Genomic DNA, 26,372 nt, shown 5'->3' with positions numbered 1-26,372 from the left:
TAAGATTAAGTCTCTAACCAACGACTAAGATTAAAACAGATTTGATCCTCGTCTCTTAGAAGCTTCTCACCCTTATCATTATTAATACCCATTAATATTTTTATTTTCCTACGTTTAGACTTAAGAACCCATTAAAAATATTAATTATTTTAATAAATCCTTATCCGGGTGGAATTTCTCCAAATGATTTCTGGGTCTTGGAGATCTCAATTGTCGTAGCCTCTCCACCAAATTTCAAGGCTAGAGCACATCCGATGCTACCAAAAATCAACACATTCGCTCTATCAAGGAGTCTTATGCATCTTTTCGCTAACCCTAATAAGGCAAATACCCAACAACAAAGGAATTTATACTTCGTATGGCAAGAAATGATGGAGTTTTAAGGATGGAACAAACATGACCAACCTCTAGGAACATTCATTCACAATACCTAACATGTAATGCATGCAATACTTCAAAATCCCAATGTTTTCATGAATTCACATTCCAATTAGGGCACATTAAGATTTGACAAGACATTCCATACATTAATCATGTAACAAAAGTAAATAAATATCATCAAAATAACACTTACAAGGTATAACGAATATATCCATCCATCATTTTTGCATTTAGAAGCTCCAAGACAAGAATAACGAAAATCCAAACATCAAAATGCATCAACAAGATCCAATTTCATCCATCAATTGTAGGTTTGAATTATTTTTACAAGAGAAATCCCAATCCAAATGATGATGAGTTACAAATGAGGCTCATCTTCTATTTATATGAGTCTTTAGGGATTCGATTTAGTCTAATTAGCCTAATAATCCCCTAAAAACAAATTTAATATGCAAAATAACAATATGATTGGTGAAAAGCCCACCAAATAGCTTGTGAGTACAAAATAAGCCTTCCTAATGAGGCTAGAATAATGGTGCAAAAGGGTCATTGGAAGACCTAGATAAGTCCTCCATGTGCCAAGATGAAGAGGAGGGCTCCCATAATGATGACCAATGGGTTGGCCCCTTGGTTTCCAAGAAAAACATATGTGGTTCTCCCAAGTGGTTGTGGGGCACAATGAATGGTCTCATGGGTCTCCAACTAGATGAAACAAGTCGATGCTCCATCAATAAGGGCTAAAATGATGATACAAGCCCTCCCATGTCTTCCCGAGTGAGGCAAACCCTCGTTTGGGCTCTGGATCAACTGCCAAGTGTATGGTGTGTTTCCGCTCAAACTAGCAGGGGACCTAAAGAGGATCGCTAAAGGAGAAAATGCTAGACCAAGGGCAACAAATGGAGACTTAGCCCACTTTCACCTCAGCTAAGGCTCCCTGCTATTTACGGACTTTCACCGATGGGAGGAGACCTGGTATATATGGAGTCACAAATGAAGGATAAATCAAGAAGTGGATATAGAGTGACCCAAATAATTCCTTCCCAGAAGAGGTTGATGAATAAAGCTTGCTTGCTTTCTAAGCAAGGTACAATGTCTTCCAGGAGAAGGATGGGATGAGTTGAGGATTAGGTTTAGGGAATGTGACTTGTGAAAGAGTTTACTGAATCCCTAAAATCCTTATTGAAATAGGTATCCTGGATAGTTCTAGAAGAATCGTCTTTTCAAAGGAATGGGACCACATGGGACCCAGTGGACCCAACCTAGGTTAAAAGCTAAGAGTTTAGTAGCCAATGATGTTCTTAACTCAGACAAGGAGGGGGAAGGATCAAAGAAATAATTTTCACTTAAAGGTTTTGAATTGATCCTATGAGGCACTAGCCTTGGGGATGCTAGGGCAAAGTTTGATCTCAGAGCTAGGGCTTGGCTTTTCTCAGAAATCCACTGTCGAAATGGCTTCAGAATTGGAGGAGGCCTTGAGGAGACATCAAGGCAGGAAAGGCTAGGAGATTGAACTTTTTGGAGGTCTAGTTTGTAGGGAAAATGATGCCCTAGGTGACCCAACTTAGCTAGACCTAGGAGAAGGTGGAAAACAATTTGATTTTTGGTGACCATTTCTTGGTAGATCAGTGCCTTAGTCTTGGGAGAATGGAGTCTATGATAAATGTGAATGGGGACCTTGGTTAGTCAAGGAGACCTCAAGACTATTTCGTTAGCCTTTTAGGACAAAGAGAAGCAATCTTGCAGCTTTTATACTTCGATGTGCAAAAGGTGATGGCTTATCAAGATGAATTCGTTGATAGAATTATCCCTAGGAGATTTCATTCAAATTACATGGCCCATACATTGAAAGATGCTATATAGAGACAAAATTCCACAATTTAAGCAGTAAATGCATGCAACAATTAGCCCTAAAAATAGTGAAAAACCCAATCCAATGTATATGACAAAGTAAAACACGAATAACATTAAAAGCATGTAATAGAACATATCCAACCATCCAAAATTTGACAATAGAGAAGCTCCAAGATAAGATAAACCAGATCCACACATCAAAATCATCCATAAAGCTCCAATTCATTCTCCAAGAAAAAGTGTGAAATTCTCAAGAGAGAGGAGATCCAATCCAAAGTGATGATGAGAAAACGAATTCATATCACTTGTATTTATACACTAATGAGGAGTTTGAATTAGTCTTCTTAGCCTACATAAGCTCCAAAAATAAAATAATGTGCTAATAATCTAACTTTTGGTGACGAACCCACCAAACTAGCTTACAAATGAAAGAATAAGCCTCTTAAGAGGTTAGATGATGAATAATACATGTTGTAGGACCCTCCAAGAGGCCTGATGAGGTCTTTGGGTACCATAATGAAGAATAGCACCCTCAAAAGTGATGGACAAGGAGTTGGTCCCTCGTTCTCCAAACAATAAACTTGTGGCGCTCTCAATGGGTGTGGGGGCACAATAATAACCTCATGGGTCTCCAAATGAATCGAAGATGCATGTAGATTGTCTGCAAGGGCCCTAATGATGGTGTAGGGGATGCTACATCATCCTACAAGTCCTGTGTTAGCTGCCAAGTGCATGGTACATCTGTGGGTTTGGCTAGGCAAAGGTGACCAGGTGCATCTTCCTCGTCCAATAAGAGTATCTTGAGCATCTCTGACCATCCTCGGGGATCCATGAAATGTTGTCTACTACTGTGGAGGCCCATGGCTCTTGACACACGCCCTATATGTGCCAATGTAGCCCTCTGGAGTATTAGGACCCCGTATAGGGAGACCAAACCCAAGATGTAGACCATCTACAATTCTGCATAAGATCCAGTGCGTCCTCTAGCCTTCCAATACAACAAGTCATTAGAGAAATTGAGTAAATGAGCTTACCAACCATGGACTAGAGGTGGGGACTTCATAATGGCCATCCTTCCATAATGGGCTTCGGGATGTGCCAATGCCTCCTAAACTCCAAATGGAGTTAACCAAGTATCCTATTAGGTGGTTTCTACTTCTAAAGGGGATAATATGTTCAAGGTACATCCTTCAAATGGGGGTGGCGTGTGACAATAGGTGAGTGAAGTAGGGAATGAGAAGGGGCAACCCTGGGCCGCATGTTGGGGTACAAGGGTAGCTAATAAAAGGGAAGCCGACCCTTGGGTTTATAATGTATAGGAGGGAACAATCGTGGTACATGAGGTGCCCCGACCTTGATTTTTCCACTTCTTTATATGCCTTTTTCTATTTTATGATTTTCTTTGATTAACTGCTCGGGGCTCAAGGGGTAAGAGCATGATGCATAAGATATAACAGTGAATACCCCCTTTTAAGGTAGGGTGGTTCATTGCCCACCAGGGGTTGGGACAATCATGGGTTCCTATATGATGAAGGAGGCTCATAGAACCTGTAGGAACCAGGGTGATGGCCATGATGATGGGGTAGAGCTCATGTATTAGCTTTTGCCCACGTGCTAAATGTGTTTGTCCCGACCATCTTTTGCATTTTGTGGTACATTTTCCTGTTGAATGTGGCCAAATTTTCTTTTATATTTATTTTTAGCTGCATCAACCTCGAGGGCATCATTCCAGGGCCGACCCAAGGTGTGGGAAAGGGGGAGGGCGAGCTAACCCTATGTGGGCCCAGTGGAGGACTGTGGACTCAGGTGGGAGAAATAATGAATGGGGTAATAATGAGTGGAAAGGGGGGTAATATAAGTGGATAAGGGAGTGGGACCACGCAACCAAAATTGGGGTTTCCTGTGAAATACCATTCTTAAAGCCAAATGGTCAGTAAAAGAGATCCCATGGGACTAGAATGCAAGGTTAATATCCAAAAGGGGTCTAGGGGACAAGAGCACAAACCTAGCCCATTCTTTCTACCGAATCCCCCCATTAATCCATGCCCAGAAGTGTGCATGATAAGCAAACTACAATACTTAATTACCAAATGACAAGGCATACCTTTAGGTTCAAGAGGTCCACCTTCAAACATACGATCATGGCAGATGGGTGAGGGATCGCATGTCTAGCTCAGGTGGCAAAGAAATGGCACAATGAGCTAGTTGGTGGCTGTAAGGGGTTGTTGGTTGTCGGTTGAGGTCCATCTTGGAGAAAAAAAAATTCTCCTAGAGATATCACCCACAAAATGGTAGGTAGCATGGTGCAAGTATGTGGCCGACTAGGCAAGGTCCAAGTGCATGATCATCTCTGTATGACGGGCACAAAAAAGAAATACATGGTACTGAAGAAGCGTATGTCATGGTAATCAATGCTCTGTTGTGGAGGAGGCCCATGGCTCTAAACTCTCACCCTACAAGTGTCATCATGACCCTCTGGAGGGCTTGGATCCAAACAAGAGACCTGCTTTGCAAAAATATACTGAATTGCTACTCCCTCTACTTGCTGGAACTGCTTCCCTGGAAAAATCAAACTTTCTTTCCACTTGCACTCAAAAATCGAACCTTGTCTAGCAATTCGCACTACTTGGCTAGGCATTGTGCAACCCCAATTTTTTTTGGTCTACTGCTCCCTTTGAACAGTGAAATTTTTCCTCTTCCACCTCTGAGCCTCCTATTCATCAGCTATATTCTGATATCATGTGAAAATTCCTTGAAATGAAGCAACTAGAAATATTTCTTCTAACTGATAAACTAATTATGAAGTTTATTTTGTTTAGGACAAGATAACGAAATATTCACATTACAATTTCTTCACCAAATAAAATATAGGAATTGAGAAATGCTAGCGCACACATAAAATGACAACTACTTTTGGGCAAATGTCTTCGGAAAAACCCAATGTGGGAAAATCGGTGCATCAGCTGAGGGTTTTATTATTATGCATTAGTGAATTCTGAGTACAATAAATTTGGATGCCCAACTTGCTATCCAATCTGAGAGAAATACTGGCAAAATCACGTAAGGAAATTTACCCTCGTCTCTAAGAAATCTCAACTCAAACTGATAATTAAAAATCAAACCGTCTAAACCGTCTGCAGAGGCCAAGCGTCACCTCTGCGGATCCTGCCACACGTTCAACCCGGAACTGATGCTAATCAAACCATCTTGCCTGGTGTTGATTAGGAAAGTGTGTCTCCTACCTCCTAGAAAATCCTCCCGGCCTCTGGGAATTGAAATGACCTCCTCTCTAAGAAAATCGAACTGCTCACTGAAGCAACTATGCAAGCCCTGTGTTGCTTCCAGGAGAAATAATTCAGCCTCCTCTCTTGCCTCTCTATAACTAGAATTCCTCTGGATCATTGTCTCTGCCCCTCTCTAGCCCTGCATCCTCTCTCTAGCTCGAACTCTGTTGCTGGCTATCTCGAACTGCCCAAGGAACTCGCACTGCTGGCTCTCACTCACTGTGATGTGTATTTCTCCATCTACCAATCGACCTCTTCTTATAATCTCTAGTAAGGACTCCAACTGCAAGGATTTAAACTTTAATTGATGGCTGTGATTATCTCCAAGTCGATCTGTGTAAGTTTCTAGAGAATTATCACCTTTATCAGTTAATTACAATTAATTAACTAGTTTTCCTAAGTTATACTTGGGAAGAATTTAAATGATGGTTAATTAATTTAACTGAGCCATCTCTAGGTGGAATTTCCAGAAACGATTTTTGGGTTTTGGAGAAATCCTGTGTTTTAGCCTCTCCAACAAGTCTTGCGACTAGAACACAATCCGATGCTACAAAAACTAACACCAATGGGAGATTATAAGAAGAGGTCGATGGGTAGATGGAGAAACACACATCAATGCGAGTTCCTTGGGCAGTTCGAGCTAAGCCATCAACAGTGTTCAAGCCAGAGAGAAGGCGCAGGGCTAGAGGGGTAGAGACAATGATTTGTGTTGAAATTTCTAAGTCTGACACATCAGAAATCCCTATTGCATTATCTGGTTTATTACCTCCTACTTGTTCTTTCCATTAACAAGTTATTTATAAATATAAATACCGAAATAAACACAAATGCAGCCTCAACACATATACCGATCAACAATTGAAACAACTGAGAGATCAACAATTGAAACAACTGAGACAAACACACAAGGGACACCGTTATTTTTGGACAATCGTCGCCGGAAAAACCCAATGCGGGAAAACCGGTGTAGCAGATATGAGGGTTTTATTATTATGCAATTTCTGATTACAACTAGGGTGCCAAAAATGGCTCACCCTTTAGAGATTTTCCTTGGCAGAAGTACCTCTCCTTGGAGACAGATATTCCGATTGATCAACAACCGGATGATTGATCCCACAACAACTTAGACAGTTCCTTAGCTGGATAGCGAAAACTGCTCCAAGCTTCCTTCCAGAATTGCGTCACCCTCTAGGGACTGCGTCACCCTCTACAACTCTGTGTCTGCCTCTTAGCTCTCGTCTACCGCACTAAAATTCCTCAGCGCTGCCTCTTCAGCCCTGTGTCAGCTCTACTAGCCTCTGTGTCAGCCTCTTGGCCCCCTGCGTCACCTGTGCTGGCCCCCTCAGCCTCTGCGTCAGCCTCTTGGCCCTTTGCGTCACCTGTGCTGGCCTCCTCAGCCTCTGCGTCAGTCCTGGCTGCCTTTGTGTCAGCCTTCCAAGGCTCTGCGTTGTCTCTCCGACACTTTCGCTGCCTCTCTAATATGTATTCTCGACCTTCTGCCGAACTGCTCGTCGTTGCAACAGATCACTAACTCGATTTCTCAACAAACCTTGCCCCAAAAAATCGAATTCTTGATCAACTTGGTGTGTCTCCAACTGACCTTCTCTTATACTTTTCTTGTTGATGATTCAAGGGCCGAGATTAAGTCCCTAATCAACGGCTAAAATTAGATTTGGCTTGATCCTCATCATTTAGAACTTTCTCACCCATTTTATAATAATACACATTAATATTTTAATTTCCTAAGTCTAGGGTTTCATTAAAAATATTAATTATTTTAATATCTCTCCATCCAGGTGGAATTTCCCCAAACGATTTCTAGGTCTTGGAGAGCTCATGTGCCTTAGCCTCTCCACCAATTTTCATGGCTATAGCACATCCGATGCTACCAAAAATCAACACTCCCTCTAAGCGAGGAATGTGTTCTAGTAATGCTTCACTATAGAAACATCACACTGATCCTCCGCATCGGTACCTGTGCTGATGCTTGGCCTGATGCCTCACATCATCTGCACTTCTGCTTCTTGTACTGCTGCCAATGACACTGCCATTGCCACTGCTACATTTGTACTGCAGCTCCCTCTCAATATGCTGCCCATGTTGCCCCTAGCACTGCCACTGCTAATTGCTGCACTGCAACCTAGTTACCGAGAAGTAGGTCATTGATTTCTCCCAATCACTGACATCCCGGTCAGTCTGGAAGCCTCGTGATGCTGAAGCTGCCTCTGTTTCTATCCTGTACTTTCTCTGCTGCCACTACCTTGCTGCTCTAGTACACTTTGCTCCACTCAACATCTGTCATCATGCTATTGTCGTTAAGGGCTCCCTAGCCGGATGTGGTCCAAGAGTTTGGGCACCTCAAGGATCCTGCCCCTAGTATGTAGTCCTTCTGACTACAACTCGATGTCTCCCCACCTCTTATCTAGAGGTGCATGAGCACTCATGGCACAATCGTCATCAATCTCGACCTCTTTCTCTGCCTTAGCTAGAGTTGCCTTTGAATCAAAAGCCTCTCCCTTGTTTTTCTTCTTGGGACACTGGGATGCATAATGTCCCAGCTCCCCACAATGGAAGCACTTAACCTTGGAGATGTCCTTCTTCTTCCTCTTCCCTTGCTATCCTGTAGATGCTAGAGCCGCATCCTCCTCCTCCTCTTTCTTGATTCGACCTCCCTTACCACTACTCCTTGCCTTGGTCATCCCCCTGATCTCTTCCTGACGAAAAGCTGCCCACATCTCCTCCCAACTAGGGAGAGTAACCCTGCCCAAAATACTTTGGACAAATGTCTCCCACTCCTCCCACTCCTCGTAGACTGCATTTAGGATAGTCTTGACCATAAATTATGGATCCGATATAGAGCCCACAGAAGTAAGCTAGTTGCGAATCTCCTGCAACCTGAGAAGGAATGGATCTATCTGCTCCCCCTTCTGCATCTGATATGACCGTAGCTGATTCTCCAACAGCATCTTCCGCTGCATGGAAGAGCCCTGGTATAAGGTGGTCAGGGTGTCCCACATCTCCTTTGCTGTGTTCTTTTCAGCAATCTGTGGTATGTCATGATCTTTGACCCCGTATAGGATCATGCACCTCGCCCTTGCCATTACATCCTCATACTTCTCGTTCTCAGCTAGGTCAACTGGGATAGCCATTGTTTTCCAGTGTTTTAAAAACCGGCCGTTTCGAAACCGAAACGACTGAGTTGATCCGAGTTGCAGCTGGAGGGAGTGACCCGGCCTTGGAAACGGTCCGGTTGGCCGAGTCACCCATGACTCGGCCAACCCGGCCGGTTCCAATATGACTCGGCCGAGTCATGGGTGACTCGGCCAACCCGGCCGGTTCCGATATGACTCGGCCGAGTCACAATGGAACGGCCAGGCACACGTAAACCGCATTAAAATATTCATTTTTTTGGGATTTTTGAATTGTTTAATGATTGTTATGGATTCCAAACTGTTATAATAATATGCTAAATGTTTTTTGGGGTCCATTTCCCCCTCCCAAACCCTATTTAACACACCCAAATGCTCTCATTCACTCACAGCAGTCATATGCATTTGAGTGAGAGTCTTCTTTGAGAATTAGTGAGCAGTTCTTGAGCTTGTTTTGGAGCAGCAGTGAGGAGTCTTGGAGGAGCATTGTAGCTGGAGTGAGGAGCTTCTTGGGCAGCCATTTGGAGCAGCATTGAGGAGCTGATTCTTGGAGCAAGCTTGAGGAGGCAGTTTGTGCCTGGAGGTATTTTTTTCCACCTCTATAAATCTGTTTTTGCTTAGTAAATTTTAGGTGCATATCAAGAAAGCTTAGAGAGTGTTTTTTGTCAAATAAACGAACATTGAATCAATGTTTTTTTTTTTTCATTTTCAGATTGTTTTCTTAGTCAAAAAATGGCACCTAGAGCAAGAGATCCTGCTTGGGCATATGTTGAAATGGTTGATAGTCAAATGCATTGCAAATTTTGCCATAGGAAAATTAAGGAAGGTCCTGGGGGCATTAATAGGCTAAAACAACACTTGGCAGGGATTAGAGGCCAAATTACCCCATGTACCTCACCAGAAATTGGGGAGATTAGAAAGAATTTGTTGGCAAGCTTTGAGAAATTTAAAGAAGATAAGGCTAGGCAAAAAGAGATACAGGCTGAAATTGGGAGGAAGAGGGAGATACAAAAAATGATGGCTACCAACCCCCACTATGATTTTGAGGGTTCTTCCTCTATCCCTCAAACTGAGGCATCCAACCCTTTCCGATATGTTCCTCCCTCTTTTGGTTCTGTTCAAGATAAGGGAAAGGGTAGAATGAATTTGAAAAAGGGTGATGTGACTATCAAAAGTTATTTCACTCCCTCCTCTCTATCAGATGCACATGGTCCTGAAGTTAGTAAAGGTCAAATTCAGCCCACTTTAGATGACCATTGGAAGAAAGAATTGAGGGAGACTGCTTGTGAGTACATAGCTAGATGGTGGTATGATGCTGATATCCCCTTTAATGCTGCTCGTTCACCATATTATGAGCCTATGTTTGATGCCATACATGCTGCTGGAAAAGGCTTCAAAGGCCCTACTATGCATGAGCTAAGGGGGTTTCGTTTGCAGAAAGAAATTCAATCCATTAATGAGTATTTGCAAGAGTTCAGGGACTCATGGGCAAGAACAGGGTGTACCATCATGTCAGATGGATGGACTGATCAAAGAAACCGTACCATCATAAACTTTCTTGTCTTTTGCCCACAGGGAACCATTTTTTTAAAATCAGTTGATGCATCTGATAAGGTAAAAGATGGCCACTTGTTGTTTCAGCTATTGGATCAGGTTGTTCAGGAGGTGGGGGTGGCTAATGTTGTTCAAATCATCACAGATAATGCCTCTAACTATGTTCTTGCTGGTAAACTGTTAGAGGAAAAACACAAGACCATCTTTTGGACCCCATGCGCTGCACATTGCATAGACCTCATGCTTGAGGATATTGGAAAATTAGATTGGGTCAAAAACACTGTAGATCATGCCAAAAGCATAACAAAATTTATCTACAATCATACACTGGTTTTGAGTCTCATGAGGAAACACACCGGAGGCAAGGATATTATTAGGCCTGCCATCACTAGATTTGCTACACATTTTTTGACATTGCAATCTATGCTTTCCCAACATAGAAACTTGCAAAATATGTTTTCCAGTGATGAATGGAATCAAAGCAATTGGTCTAACAAACCAGAAGGCAAAGAATTGAAAAGGAAAGTCCATGAAGAAACTTTTTGGAGAAAGGCAGTAGAGATTGTGAAGCTTGCTGAGCAACTAGTTAAGGTGTTGCGGTTGGTGGATGGGGAAAGGTTGGCTATGGGCTTCATTTATGAGGCTATGGATCAAGCAAAGGAGCAAATAAAGACAGCATACAAGGATAGAGTGGCAAAGTATGGGCCCATTTGGGCAATGATTGATGAAAGATGGAACAATCAACTCCATCGCCCTATACATGCAGCTGGGTATTTTTTGAACCCACGGTATCATTATAAAGCTAAGGAGTCAGGAGCTTTGAGGGGGGAGGTCAGAGATGGACTGGTTGATTGCATTGAACGCATGATCCCATTGGAGTCTGATCAGTTGGAGATACATCGACAGGTCACATCCTTCAGCAATGCATCAGGTACCTTTGGGAAGAACCTAGCAAAGATTGCAAGAGAAGTAGATGAGCCAGGTAAACAAAAATTTCAATTTTCAATTTCTTAATGGTTTTACTTTTTTTATTAAAGTTTGTTAAATCATTTATAATTTGAAAGTTAGATATAATTTGTAATTTTGTTGAGCTTCAGCCTTCATCTAACTCATAATTCATTACACTCCTATGTTTTTTGCAGCGCAATGGTGGGAGGCGTTTGGTGGCCAGTGCCCTGAATTGCAAAGGTTTGCAATTCGTATTTTGAGTCAAACTTGCAGTGCATCTGGGTGTGAGCGCAATTGGTCTGTCTTTGAGAGGATTCACACAAAGAAGAGAAACCGTTTGGATAAAAAACGGTTGAATGATCTAGTTTATGTCCAATACAACCTTCGGCTTAGACGAAACCAATTGCTGAACAAAAGACATGATTCAGATCCCATTGTGTTGGAAGACATTGATCCAACATCAGATTGGGTAGTGGAGAGTCGTCCACCAGAGTTTGATCTTGATGAGGATCTTGATGTAGATATAGATATGGAGACATCAGTTGAACTTGAACATGTTGTTCAACTTCAGCCTGTTCAGTTGAATGCAGATCCCAATCCACCAGCCTCAGTCTCACAGCCAGCAAGGAGTAGGACTCCAGTTGTAGGTGCTTCCTTTGCTCAGCCACGACAGAAGCGCAGCCGCATATCTACTCTATCTCAGCTTGCATCTGCTGCACAGCCTGCTAGTGGTACTGGTACCACTTCTACAGTTGCAGTTGGAGACGATGATGATGAGGAGGAGCCATGGGGCCCCTTGTCTGACTCTGATGATGATGATCCAGAGATTGGTCGAGATGATCTTGGCTCCTCTGGCAGTAGCTACTAGCCAGTAGTAGTGTAGCTGCTAGCAGTGCTGCAGTAGTACTAGTATTGGAGTCTGGTCACCATCACAGTTTACTTTTGTTGTAGAGGCCATTTCTAGGCTTCTAGCCTCCTTGGTTATTTGTATTTTGTTTTGAGTCTTTGATCATGTATGACAATTGACTATGTATTGCCATTGGGTACCATTTTGATATAGTGGATTGGTTCATGAGCCTACTTTGATCATATGTTGTCTTCCATCTATATTATAATGCTGTGTGTTTGGATTCTGGAAACATGAATGAAAATCTTTAAAATTATGTTTAAAATATTTAAAATTATGTTTTTTAATAAAAAAAATAAATATTTAATGTATTTTTTACAACGACCGAGTCATTGAAATCGAGCCGGCCAAGTCATTACCGTTTCGGAGTCGAAGTCGGAGTCGATCCTCGGCTGAGTCGGAGTCGGAGTCGGAGTCTTAAAACATTGTTGTTTTCAAGGCAAAGTCCTTGATGCGATGTTGATCCAGGACTGCCAGGATCCTGGCCCTCCAGATGACAAAGTTGGAAGCCCCGTCCAACCTGTCCTGATCCCTCAGTCCATTCACTGCCATTTCAACTCCTCTTCTGGACTCCCTCTAAGTTTTGATTTCCCTTCTGGAATCCTCTGGCCAACTGTCGAACCACTCCTCTCCAATCCTCCTTGCAACTACAACTCGGATCTGGATTCCTTTGCTAGAAATCCGTGGAGTTATTGACTCCCTCTACCTTGGTTCCGTCTCCTTAGACACTGTTTTGTATCGACAGAAACAATGTCCCACCAGCTCCTCAAATCACAATCTGCCCATAGCCCCCAAGCTCCGGCAACCAAAGAAACTGAGCCTTTCAGGCTCTGCGTTATCCTGGAAACGATTGAATCTGCTCCTCCTGGCCATAGCGTCGATCCTTCTTAGTTGAGAAAGATGATCGGGCGCTGCGTAGGTTTGATCTGCCCCTCTTTGCCTCTGCGATGACCCTCCTTCTAGCTCGAAATGATGACGCAAACTCTGCGTCACTTCCTCTCTTGCTGCTTCTACTCTAGAACAACACTGTCTCTCGGGACAATTGCTATTGCTGCAAATTTCAGATTTCTGTTGGTGCCTTCAGTCCTCCTGTGATCTGCAATGCTCCAATACCATGTTGAAATTTCTAAGTCTAACACATCAGAAATCCCTACTGCATTATCTGGTTTATTATCTCCTACTTGTTCTTTCCATTAACAAGTTATTTATAAATATAAATACCGAAATAAACACAAATGCAGTGTCAACACAGATACAGACTAAGTTGCAGGAAACGTGGCCCTAGGGGTCGTTTCCTCCCGGGAAACGAAACGAAACGCGTTTCCGCGTACCGTACGGCCTGGAAACGCGTTTCCGGCCGTACGACCACGTTTCCCGAAACGGAAATGTGGCCGTACGGCCGGAAACGCGTTTCCAGGCCGTACAGCCTACGTTTCCCAATTGAATTGTGTTTTTTTTAATTTTTTGTTTTTTTCAAATTTGTTTTTTAATTTTCTAGATGTGTGTCTAAAGTTATAAAAGTGAATTTTTGCCCTAGTGTTGACATGCAGTTCATGGTAATGTTAAATTCTTAAAGTAAAAGTGATATTCTCCTTTATTTTTCATTTTCATCCTTTTACTTAAATTTTTAACATTACCATGAAATGACTCAGGATGTTTGAGAGTGGTTTCGCCCTCATTGGATTTCATATGGAGAAAGTAGAATTTTAGATCTCACTCAAAATCCAGCAGACTTATTTGTTTTTCAGGATTTCAGGATTGAGGGGGTTGCAATGTTTCCATTGGATTTTATCATGTACTAGGGTATGGAACTTCTATTTAATCAAGAGAACCAAGCCCTTTATGCAGGGGAAACTCCCAATAATCAAAATCATGTAGGGTACTAGGGTATGAAACGTGTATTTAATCAAGAGCACTAAGGTCGTTCGACTATGTAGGAGGAGACTCCCAATACAACAGTGGTCCTTCTAAAGAATGGGATGTGGATGCAGAAAATCCTGATTTGGATCTCTCTCTTGCAGCCTTATAGTCTTTATTGTACTTGCAGCGTCATATATTAATATAAATAAAGGCTGATTTTGAGATTTGGATATCTAATAAAGGTTGCTTTTGGATATTCCGATATTTTTATTTTCATTATGTGATCATTCATGAGTAAATGTGATGTAAATTAAATCTTAATGTTTAAGTGTAATAAATTATAATGTATCATTTATGCTTTATGATTGCACACACACACACACACACACACACACACACACACATATATATATATTTAAATATTTTCTATATATATATATATATTCGCGTTTCCCCGTTTCCAAAATTTGGGGAGGTCGCGTTTCGTATCGCTTCCCGTTTCCCCGTTTCGTGCAACTTAGGATACAGATCAACAATTGAAATAACTGAGACAAACACACAAGGGACACCGTTGTTTTTGGACAATCGTCCCTGGAAAAACCCAATGTAGGAAAACCAGTGCAATAGATATGAGGGTTTCATTACTATGCAGTTTCTGAATACAACTAGGGTGCTAGAAATGGCTCACCCTTCAGAGATTTTCCTTGGCAAAAGTACCTCTCCTTGGAGACAAATATTTCGGTTGATCAGCAACCGGATGATTGATCTCACAACAACTTAGACAGTTCCTTAGCTGGACAGCGAAAGCTGCTCCAAGCTTTCTTTCGGAACTGCGTCACCCTCCAGGAACTGCATCACCCTCTACAGTTCTGCGTCTGCCTCTTAGCTCCCAGTCTGCCCCACGAAAATTCCTCAACGTTGCCTCTTCAGCCCTGCGTCAGCCTTGCTAGCCTCTGCTGCCTCTGTGTCAGCCTCTTGGCCCTTTGCGTCACCTGCGCTGGCCTCCTCAGCGTCTGTGTCAACCTTCCAAGGCTCTGCGCTATCTCTCCGGCATCTCTGATATGTATCCTTAGCCTTCTGCCGAACTGCCCCTCGCTGCAACAAATCACTAACTTAATTTCTCAGCAAACCCTGCCCCAGAAAATCGAATTCTTGATCAACTTCGTGTGTCTCAAACTGACCCTCAAGCCTTCTCTTATACTTTTCCTATTGATGATTCAACAACCGAGATTAAGTCCCTAATCAACGGCTAAGATTAGATTTGGCTTGATCCTCGTCATTTAGAACTTTCTCGCCGATTTTATATTAATACACATTAATATTTTAATTTCCCTAAGTTTAGACTTAGGGTCTCATTAAAAATATTAATTATTTTAATATCTCTCCATTCGGGTGGAATTTTCCCAAACGATTTCTAGGTCTTGGAGATCTCATGTGCCTTAGCCTCTCCACCAATTTCATGGCTAGAGCAAGAGGCAAGAGAGAATGCAGGGCCTGCGTAGAGGAGGTCATTTCAATTTGAAGAAGCCGGGAGGATTTTCTAATAGGGAGGGGAGACACTTTCCCAGTCAGCAGCAGTCGACTTGGTTAGCATCATTTCCAGGCTGAGCGTGTGGCAGGATACGCAGAGCCTGCATAGAGGGTTTGGGTGATTTGCTTTTTAGTGGTCAGTTTGAGCCGAGATTGCTTGGAGACAAGGGTAAATTCCCTTAGGTGATCTTGCCAATATTTCGCTAAGATTGGATAGCCAATTGGGCATCCAAATTTATTGTACTCAGAAATCACTTCTACATAATAATAAAACCCTCTACTAAAAGTGACATCATAATCCTTGTCCTCTAGGGTAGCAACAGAAACAAGGTTCTTCTTAACGCTTGGAACATAGAGGACATCTCTGAGATGGAGAGTGCTACCAGACTCCCTCTCAAAACTGAGAGTACCTACTACCCTAGTCAAGTACTTGCCATCATCTCTTAGCTCTCTACGAAACTGCATGTCCTTCTCCTTCAACTAACTGAAATATTCCTTATTCCCAGTCATATGGAAGCATGCTCTAGAATCAATGTACCATACACTATTGCCTACTGAGCTTGCTATGCATGCTATCAATGAGAAGTTTTTTGAACTGAGAAAAAACACATCTACTTGAGTTGATGATGCCACATGGTCCTTACAGGAGCCCTTCTTTCAGTTAGGACACTTAGTGGCATAGTGCCTGAACTGGTCGCAATGGAAGCATTTGATCTTGCTCGGACGCGTTTTGACTAGACTCGACCTTTCCTTTGCCCTTTTTGTCATTGGCTTTGCTACCTTTTCCTGCCAAGGCAAACTTATCCTCGTCCTCTGTCTTTGCTGAAACTCTAGCTCTCGTCCTACTTTAGATTTATTCTCTGACATAGTCTCCCCACAACGTTTCCTAGTGAGAAGATTCTCTCTACCATTGAATGCATCCTAGAAATTCTCCCAAGACTTATGAAGTCCTATTAGAACAAGACTCATAAGGTCTTTGTCTGCTATAGTCTCACCCACTCCAGCTAGCTCATCTCAAACCTGGATGAACTTGGAAAGGTATGCAATGATGGGATCTTGTTTGCTCATCCAGATATGTCACCTTGTCCTTCATGGCAAGCTTCGTTGCATCATTGGATCCCTAATACAACTCCAAGATGATGTTCCACATCTTGTATGTCGTCTTCCTCCCATGGAGATGAGGGATAATATGGTCTTTGACCCGCTCAAGAATGATCTTCCTGGCCTTGGTGTCATTCTTGTTATGCTAGATCAACTGTTGGGGATCTGCAGGTGGAACTATTTGATTATGCGCAAACTCTAGCACCCCATTATCTTCCAACGCTACTGATATCTGCTCCCTCCATGAGCAGAAGTTCAAGGCTCCCTCTAAACAGTGATCTACCCTTAGTCCTTGGAATGACATCCTGCTATCCAAAAATTGCCCTTCAAAACTCTATCTTAAGCCTTCAAACTAAACTGTGCTCTTCATTGTTTGATCAATTTGGTGGTGGTTTTTATGCAAAAAGTTTCACTGATACCATGTTAAATTTCCTTGAAACTTTTTGCACTACTTAGATGAATTACTGGAAACAAGGCAACTGAAAACTGAAACCAAATTTACTTTCACCAAGATACAAAGTTTCTTAACTTTCAATAAGAAGTGGAAAAACACCATAGATAAAAACACATGCACAGAAAATTGGCACACTTGTTTTACCCAGGAAACCCAAAAGGGAAAACTTGCTTTCTTTGTTGTTGTATTTTATTGATTGTTCTTTGAGCAAATGGATCTATTACAATTTACGTTGCTACTGCAGACAATAATCTATCTCTAAGAAAGCGCTAGGCTTCTCCTCACTATTCTTAGCTCTACAATAGTTCCCTGCTGAAGATAGTCTCGAACTGCCTTGAGAATCCTGATCCCTGCTCCACAATCCTTGTGCACCCTTGGCTATTATTTCCTTGCACACTAGGGCTTCTACTTCCTTGCGCACTTGGGCTTCTATTTCTTTGCACACTTGCTCCTCAATTATGCGCACTCCACACAAAAAGATTGATCTATGTTCTTGTGCCTTCGTCCTTCTCTTTATAGATAGAATTTGATGCATGCAAGAGGCCTAGTCGAATTTTATTTCACACTAGTGTCACGAGTTTCCTTTACTAATTAACTAGAGAAAGTCCTAGTTAACTAACTCGAGTTCCTCCTTGATTTCCTTTGGTTGTGATTACAAGTTAACTGAGAACTCAACTCATTCTCTCTCCAATCAACATTGAAGTCTTAACTCGTTCTAACTCAATTTGTCATTGCCACTCAACCTATAATATAACTAAAGAAGACTCCAACTACTAAAGCTCCAACACTATGCATGCAAACTTGATGACCATTCCAATAAATTGGAAATCAAATCATCATAACCGATGTCTATCTCATAAATTCGCGTCCATGCTAGAGAAAGACTAAGTCGAGGTCTTCATTGGCTAAGGCACAAGCAAGAATACCTTCCATTGCTAATTTTTCAACAATTCAACCCTCGATGCAAGTAGTGAAGACCAATGTTCCCTATAGCCATTGATTGGATTGAGGGCTAAGAGGGTCCCTTGGAACGCAAAAGATATGTACGATGACCAAGATGGTCAATAAGATCAATTCGTTCTTTTAACATGTCAAGCTTTGTAGATCAATTCTGTTGAAAAAGACGGCACATCCACCAAGTTCTCTAAAATAAATGTAATCCTTGGATTTACTTAATAAATAAAAAGGGCCTAATGTTTTGGTGTTTTTTCAATAACTGTGTTTGGTATTGTTGTTGTGTAAATGCTTGAAAAATTGCCCCTATTGTAATCATTGCATTTATTTGCTCACCTGATGAAATGTCCTTGAGTGCAATTTATGTACTATTGTTCATTTATGGACAGATTGGGTGTTCCACAGTCCACTAAAGAAGGTACATCATAGTGTTCTTAATAATCATTGGATTTACTAGTTGGGGACATTACAAATCCCCATGACTTCTTATATATACTTCCTAAGTTTTTCATTCTTAGAGCCATGTAGCACTTTGATTTGACAAACCACCAAATCTGAATCACTTGCGACCTTTAAACACAATATGCACATATCCCTAATAAGGGATAATCCTAAAAGTAGAGCTTCATGCCCCATGACATTGATAGTTGCTTCAAACTCCAACCTATATGAGAAATGGAGGAATTCCTTGTTAGGAGACATGAAAACAATTTTGGCTCTATTCTTGTATTTCGAGGATGCACCATCAAAACTCATCCTCCATAATTCCTTCACTTCTTTTGGCTAAGGAACTTCAATAGCCATGACCATGTAAGATCCCATACTTTCCTCTATGATTTTACCTTGATTGTTAGGGTTTTTAGAATCTCCTACATGGTTCATTCTATACAACTCCTTGTCTAACCTAATAGACTCACCCTCAAGGGTTGGTAGCATGATGTCAGATAGATCCATTTGAATATCTCCACATACATCTTCCATCCACTTTTCTGACAACAACCTTTCCCAAGCCAAAGGTATATCAAACACCACTATGTCCATATTCAAGAATACATTAGGATAATCCACAAGGTGGACTTGAAAATCATTAATTAATCCAATGGATGGGATCTCACAAGATTCAATTGCACATATATTCTTGTAGGGTCATGAAGTCCTAAGTCCCATCCTCTTTACCACCTATAATCTCATCACATTTACTGCAGCCCCTGAATCCATCATACAATTACGAAGGGTCTAGTTAATTATGATTAATGGGACTAGATATGGGTCTTTTAAGGGATTGTCACTTTTAACATGGAAGGTCACCATTGGATTTCATTGTTGTCATATCTCTTGTAAGAGGATTTTTCTATCACTGATCAGTAAGCTGTTCATCCTCCAAAAGAGGGTTGGAAGGGTGATTTTAACTTTTAGAAGCCCTCTTGTACTTTTTCTTGTCAAATCTGTTTTATGATGTACTGATCTATTCATGCAAAAAAAATATGGCTGTTTCTTTACTAGTATTTCATTTTTGATGCATATATGGCTTTGATAAGTTAACAGATGTGCCATCATACTTTTTACATATGTTTCGCTTGGCTATTATTAATAATATCGGATCTATTATAACTGATAATATCAGTGGTTAGGGGATTTATTATGTCTTTATGTTTTAGAGCTCCATTGGTTGCCTAATTCCACAACTGTAAGACCAGGCACTAATCTTTATGAGATACAGCATTGTATTGTTTAAAAACAGAAAAACATCTTGTTTCACCTGTCTGATTTTTGTAATGGAATCGTAATGACTGATTGATGATCCCGTTAAGACTTCCCTCCTTGGCTGGAAAGCACCAGCCTAAAGACGGAGGGACTTTCACTGTGATGAAGTCCTTAGATTTCCCTAGATTTGCATTTATGTTCTTGGACTTGGGAAATTTTATGAAGTGTAGGTTTAAGAACCAACATGGCCTATAGCAGACATTAACGAAGCCAATCCATCTATCTATTTATCTCTCTCCTAGGCCAAAGTCAAGGAAAAGTGATATTGCCAATGTGCAAGATTTTACATAAATTTCATTTGTAACATTAAGTTTTTCATCGTTAAGTGCAAATACACTTACCATTTATGTCAACTGCTGAAGTGGCTTCACTTTCAGAATAACCCATTTCCAATAATTGAGCCTTAATATCATTCGCTTGAGAATCACCTAGTTGATCCTCCTAGTAAAATTTTGGAGAAATAATAAACAGGCATGAATATATAATATATGATAATAAGAATGGAAGAAAATATACTGAAAAGGAAATAAAAAACAGTTAATGTGACTAGAAATTACATGAAGTATACCTAAAGCAAGGGAGGATATAAGGCAATCCCAAACCTAATGTGTAAGGAGTATGTGATATCCTTTTAATGATGTAAGATGACACCAACTTCAATACAGTGAAAATTACACTAGCAGGCAAGGCTGCCTTATTTTTTAAGATGTAAGAATGTATATAACAGCGGATTACAACTAAGCAAATTTTCTTGGCAAAACTGAAATATACCAGTTATAAGATGTTTCTGGTGGATGAGCACTCTTTACTTGGATCCTCAAAACAAGAATGTGCAATGTAATATTTGTATCTTGTATACAATTGTATCCCACATAAAGTACCATGATCTATAAGATGGTGTAAATAAAAATTTTGAAACCCTTCAAATTAAACTGACCTGCTCAAGAATAAGGTGAAACTCCTGCAGTGAGAGTTGGGACAATTTAAAGCTTCTTGACACATGATGTACGTAAATATTTCTTGACCACAATTTGTTGGATCTGCTTCTATATCGTTCAGATCTGGTTTTTGTTTATTTTCTCAAGCTGAGCTACCATCTGATGCTCATGTTACATGATTCATTGGAATATTTTTATGGATCAGCATTGGCATTTTGGAAATTAGGTTTTGCAGGATTGAAGCACCATCTCAACAAGAGATCAAGTCTAAAGAAGCAAGGAAGAAACTGATTTTGCTGCAGCTGCTACTTGTATAATCAGATTTGAAGGTATTGCAAGGTGGGAGTTTCAAGAAGAGAAGAGGCCCTAGCAGATTTCTTGGTTTTTCTATGCTTCCACCTTCTGTATGTTAAACCTAATAGATTAGACTAGAACAAGAGGACCCACAACTTCAGAATCAGATTTGTTGCATTATTTAAGAAGCTGTGTGTGATTCTGAGTTTGCTTCTGCAGCCATATCACAGTTTAGATTTTGAATGTTCAAGAAATTATTGCTTGTTAAGATTTTTAAGTTTTTCCTTTACAATTAAGGAAGCCTAGAACATATATGATGTGTAAATTGGTTCAGTTCATTCTTATCACAATGCTTCTTCCTTTGACACTCCAAAACTAGGCTTTTCTTTTAGTGTTTCTCAAGCCAAGTACTTATCAATTGGTATTAGAGTCATAGATTGGCCTTATCTACAAGCATACAACTTCCACATTCCTTGTATGCAGCTCTACCTCCTTGTATGTCATTGCATTTTGCTGAAAACAACGCCCATGTTGTTGCATGTTGCTGTAGAAGCTTTCTATGTCCTTGCATTTTGCTGCATGTCGTCGTGTGTTGCTGATCTAGCCAGTTTCAACCATTTCTAGCCTTATTTCAACTGAAATTTCACTTTCTAGCTTGCCTCGTTGAAAACCGGCGATGCAATTCCTTCACTACTAACGATCTTATGGTCCATACTTTGAGGGATAACTATGCTCTGTTGTGTCAGAAAATATGATAAAAATGTTAGAGAAAATATGATAAAAATGTTAGAGAAACTTTCTGTAAAGCAAAACGCCATAACAGAATCAATTCCTATAAATAACCAACCAACATTTAAATTGGATACCAAAATCAGCATCCTTCAGTTGGATTGATCCCTTGATGTAGAAGCATTGGAGTCTTGGTCAGGGAGTTTAGAAGACTATTATAAGTTTCAAACACTCACACCAACCCAACAGATTACAATGTAGAGGTACACATGGGTGCAATTGTGTAAGACCTCAGTGCAAGCTAGAGTTTTGGCACAAAAGCCTCCTGTCATAGATAGATCTGAGTTTAAGAGGATGACTGGGAAATGGTTTTACCCACTTGGTTTTGATGAATTAACCAAGAACTGGTTTCATTTGAGGTAATAGACAAGGCATAATGCAATAACACATTGATGTATTCCACAAATTTAGAATCCAGTTACAGGTTACAGATCTAGAATGGTTCTTGGGTACATATATGCACATTTTCATTTTTGGTAGCACCATTGTAAACCTGAGAATGCAAGTCAAAGCCTTGGAGGCCATGTATAGGCTATCTATTATGGTTTCCTAGACTTATTATGATCGGCCATTCTTGGTCCTCTTAGACTCCACTCTATGTCATTTGTTTTGTATAGGATAGAAGGGCTTACAATGGACCTACCTAGACACATGGTTTAGAAAAACTATTGGTTTTGTAGGGTGATCACTATTTGTATGGCTATTCCAACCAATGTCTTGAGCAAACCTATGTCATTCTATTACCCACCAAAAGTGGGTGACCCTACAGGAGAAATTTTTCTCCCATCATCTCTTCCAGCCAGCTAGCTAGTAGCCCCTTATAGCCACTAGTAGCTGATGATGATGTGCCATTCATATATCTTCCACCTACATCACCCATATGTTTCCTCAGCCATCGGGCAAGAGCACATGTTGGAAGGTGGGCTTCTGATCAAAAGGTATTTTATTCATTTTGCAATTAGATGCTTATGCTTATATGTATTTGGGCGTTTGACATGGATTATGGGGTAACTTGGAAGAAAGAAGGGTTTTTGCCGTGATCTTGTTCCCTCACCCTAAATGGGGGGTTAATTTTCAATGCTAGTCCAGTGGGACCTTCCCTAATGGAAGGGGTATAGGAGAGGCACTATTTGGGAAGCCATGAATGAGATAACATAGCCCCATCTCTCCCTATTCCATACTTAACACTTTCCATCTTACATTACAAGCCCATTCCACCTCCATTCTTCGGGTTCAATTGACCACTGGTTCATTAGGATTTGGCACCCACACATACTCATACCTGGATAGGGCTTGGAAATTTGCCTTAGGCGGTTGATGCAACTAAAAGAAACAAAAAGAGAATATGATGGCCACAAGCAAAACAAAAGAAAAATCAAAATGCAAAAGATTGCCGGGACATTCAAATTAGCACGTGGGCAAAAGCCAAGCATGAGCTCTACATCTCTCATTATGGCCATCACATGGTTCCTTGGCCAATGTTGTCCTATCATCATTAAAAGGGAACCCTTGCATGTCCCAACCCATGATGGGCAATGAATAGTCCCATCATCACAGGGGTAAATAATTGCTACACATCATTCAAAGCAAGTTCTCGTTCCTTGATCTACAAGGAGTAATACTAAGAAGAATAAAAAAAAGTAAAAGGCATAAGAGGGGTGGAAGAACAAAGGTGACATTGGTAACTCATGCATCCACAATTGCTCCCTCCTTACATCTATACACCCAATATGAGGATCCCCATTAGGCTGGTCCCTTTGACCATGGCACTTGGCCATGAAATCTTTTCCCCTTCGTTCCATCATTACTCACATGGCACCTATCGATTGAAGTGTGTATGAAGGACATGTCACTTCCCCTTGGGGGTTGAGAATACCTAATGGGGTTGTCTATTAACCATTCCTACCTGGGGAGGTAACACCATTATGTGACCAAAGCGACAATTTTGGAAGGAAAGCTTTGTGTGAAGTGTTAATTTTCCTATTACTTTCAAGCTTGGTTCACTTAGATGCAATAATGATTAAATGTACCTAATGGTGAAAAATGCAACATTGGATATTGTGTGTAATTGGAAGGTGGTTCCATCTATAGGTCTGGGAAACTTAACTGGGGTCTAGGTCCTCCGGAGGGACATATTCACACCCACAAGTAAGGTGTTGAAAGGCATGGGACTCCAGATAGTTGTAGAGCATCACTTGCATCCTTGGGAACCTCTAACACCCACAACATTCCAACACTTTGCCCCACATTGTTGATATTTATGGGATGGCGCACCTGGACCAGGATGCTCTAGCCGGCTTTGCACTGATCAGATGGGATGGAAGTTGAACCCAAGGCCTAGAGGAGGATGGTCTCACACTTTGAGACATGGGGGGGCTAACACCACCTTGAGAGCCCTCAAAGTTGGAATAGAGAAAGGAATTTTGGCCACTTGGAGACCCATGAGACCACTTTTGTGCCTCAAAGTCAAAACTGGGGTTGACATTATTGGACACCTAATCTGCTAAGGGGTTATGGTGTGGAATGTGAAAGGTCATTGGAGTCCAAGAGACCACTTAGAAGATGAATCCAATGGTCACATAATGTATTTATATGTAACATATTCTTGAATAATAAAGCAATTCACGCTTATCTTTCAGATCTGGTTGTTCATGCTGCTAAGGTTTATGGAAAGATCATTGGTGTCCAAGAGACCACTTGGAATATGAAAACTAAGGGTCATTACACATTGTATAAATGTATATCATTGTGAATAGTAAATGCATTCAATGCTTATCTATTGTCCATTATTTTGTGTTGTTTAACATGGTATCATAGTAGGCGAATTCTGGCCTTGCTCCAATTTAAGCCACTCATTTGGTGGCCATTTCATTCCTATCATTTTGAATCGGCTCATTCGCTTCACTCAGCCATTTCTTGTTAGTCTTGCGCTCTACTTTGCTCATTCTATGTCAGACCTTTTCTATTCAAATCCCATCATTCTGGTCCAGAAGGCACTAGGACACCCCTCTCCTTGTACACATGTTTGGGTTGGGCCTGGAAATGTTGCCCTGAAGGTTCATGCAGCTAAAAGAACATTAAAATCATATCATGGCCACAAGCAAGAAACAAAAGAAAGAATATTATAAAATGCAAAAGATGACCGGGACATTAAAATAGCACATGGGCAAAAGCCAAACAAACTGCATCATACCCTTCTCCTAAGGTTTCTCTATCACGGGCTTCTCCCCAGTCATGTCACATCAAGAAGTTTCACTCTAAATCTAAATGTCATCTTACAGTTCATATCATATCATGAATAATTTTGAATCATATCAGGCCTCTTTCATATGAAGGCCACTCCTAGGGTTTCTCCTCAAACCCTAGCTTGTACTTGCAAGAGCAAAAGGTCTCCCTAGGGTTTCCTTCAAACCCTAGAATCCTTTTAGGTCTCTTCCATCTTTATCTGCTTTCATCATCGGTGTCTGCAAGGGGTGATCTCAATGACTTTCTTTAGTACAACTCTGATACCATGTTAATTTTTCTTAGGGCTAGATTGTTCTTTACTTTAGATAATTGCAATTTAAACCTTTTCATCATTCACATATCACATTCACCCCATAACGTTTTAACATCATTAGCAATTATGTAGAAAGAACAATATTGTAGCGGAACATAAAGGAACAACAAAAGAAAAGCATACATAACAGAGACACTAGAATTTAGGTCAGAGACCATGGAAAACCCCCACAAGGGGTAAAACCCAACCAAATTCTTCTTCTATTAGATATTCATCAATTCTTCAACTGAGATAAAAAGTACATCCATAATGAGATACATCAATCACGTCAAACCTCCTAGGGCCAACCCAAGTCAGTTCACAACTTTGTTTGTGAACTGACATTCGATAATTCTAGAAAATTGCTACCATATAACTGTCGAATACAATATCATATATGTCTTAGTCACATATGCCATCCATGTTATCATCAAAGGGCATTGTAACCACTAAATTTTTGTGACATCAAAACTGTCACATCACATCAAGATCATAGTTATACATTATTCATCATCAAGTCACTATAATCATACATCATAAGCAAGGTCATTGTTAGACATCATAATTATCATCTAGGGTTACAGCCAACCATTTTTGTCACATATTAAAGCACTGATGTAAGGATCTAAGGTTGTCACTATTCATTGTCTCAAGCCTCAGTCAAGATTATTGCCATACCCATATTGAGGGCCATACATACTGTCACATGTCGTTGTATCAACAAGAGATGATGTCGTCCAATACTGTCATATGAATTAGGGTATTTGCCATAATATACATATATATACATCGATGATCCCACAGAGATATAAAAAGCAAGTCATAACTTCTATCCACAGGAATGTATACGAGCCATAACTAGCATGTTGTTCATAAGATCGATCCACAAGAATTAGTATAACAGGAATATATATGAACCATGAAGTCGACCCACAGAGTATAGGTTGTCCATAATAAGTCATACGACCTTGAGCCACTGTGAATGAAATCGAACCACAGAGAAATCATACAAGCCATCATAAAGATAGAGCCATAGAGTATGAATTCCAAGCCACGTGATAAGAAGCAAACCAATG

At 40.8% G+C, this 26,372-nt stretch overlaps 1 protein-coding gene and 1 long non-coding RNA gene across 3 annotated transcripts in view; one reads left to right on the top strand and one right to left on the bottom strand.

Annotated features, from left to right (window-relative positions):
• Nucleotides 1–26,372, top strand: part of LOC149167168 (uncharacterized) — a 223,500-nt gene that overhangs the window by 116,335 nt on the left and 80,793 nt on the right. The gene's annotated exons all lie outside the window — the stretch shown is intronic.
• The window catches only part of LOC149167169 (DNA (cytosine-5)-methyltransferase DRM2-like), a 219,114-nt gene that overhangs the window by 113,718 nt on the left and 79,024 nt on the right, over nt 1–26,372 (bottom strand). Inside the window, exon 6 of the mRNA XM_089432574.1 lies at nt 20,079–20,178. Coding sequence (XP_089288700.1) covers nt 20,079–20,178 — 100 coding nt within the window. The remainder of the gene's footprint in view (nt 1–20,078; nt 20,179–26,372) is intronic.

The sequence above is a fragment of the Pinus tabuliformis genome, chromosome 5_1 (genome assembly GCF_031772625.1).
Source record: "Pinus tabuliformis cultivar Carrire ecotype Pingquan chromosome 5_1, CPIR1, whole genome shotgun sequence".
Classification (NCBI taxonomy): Eukaryota; Viridiplantae; Streptophyta; class Pinopsida; order Pinales; family Pinaceae; genus Pinus; species Pinus tabuliformis.
This window is presented reverse-complemented; position numbering and strand designations above follow the sequence as displayed.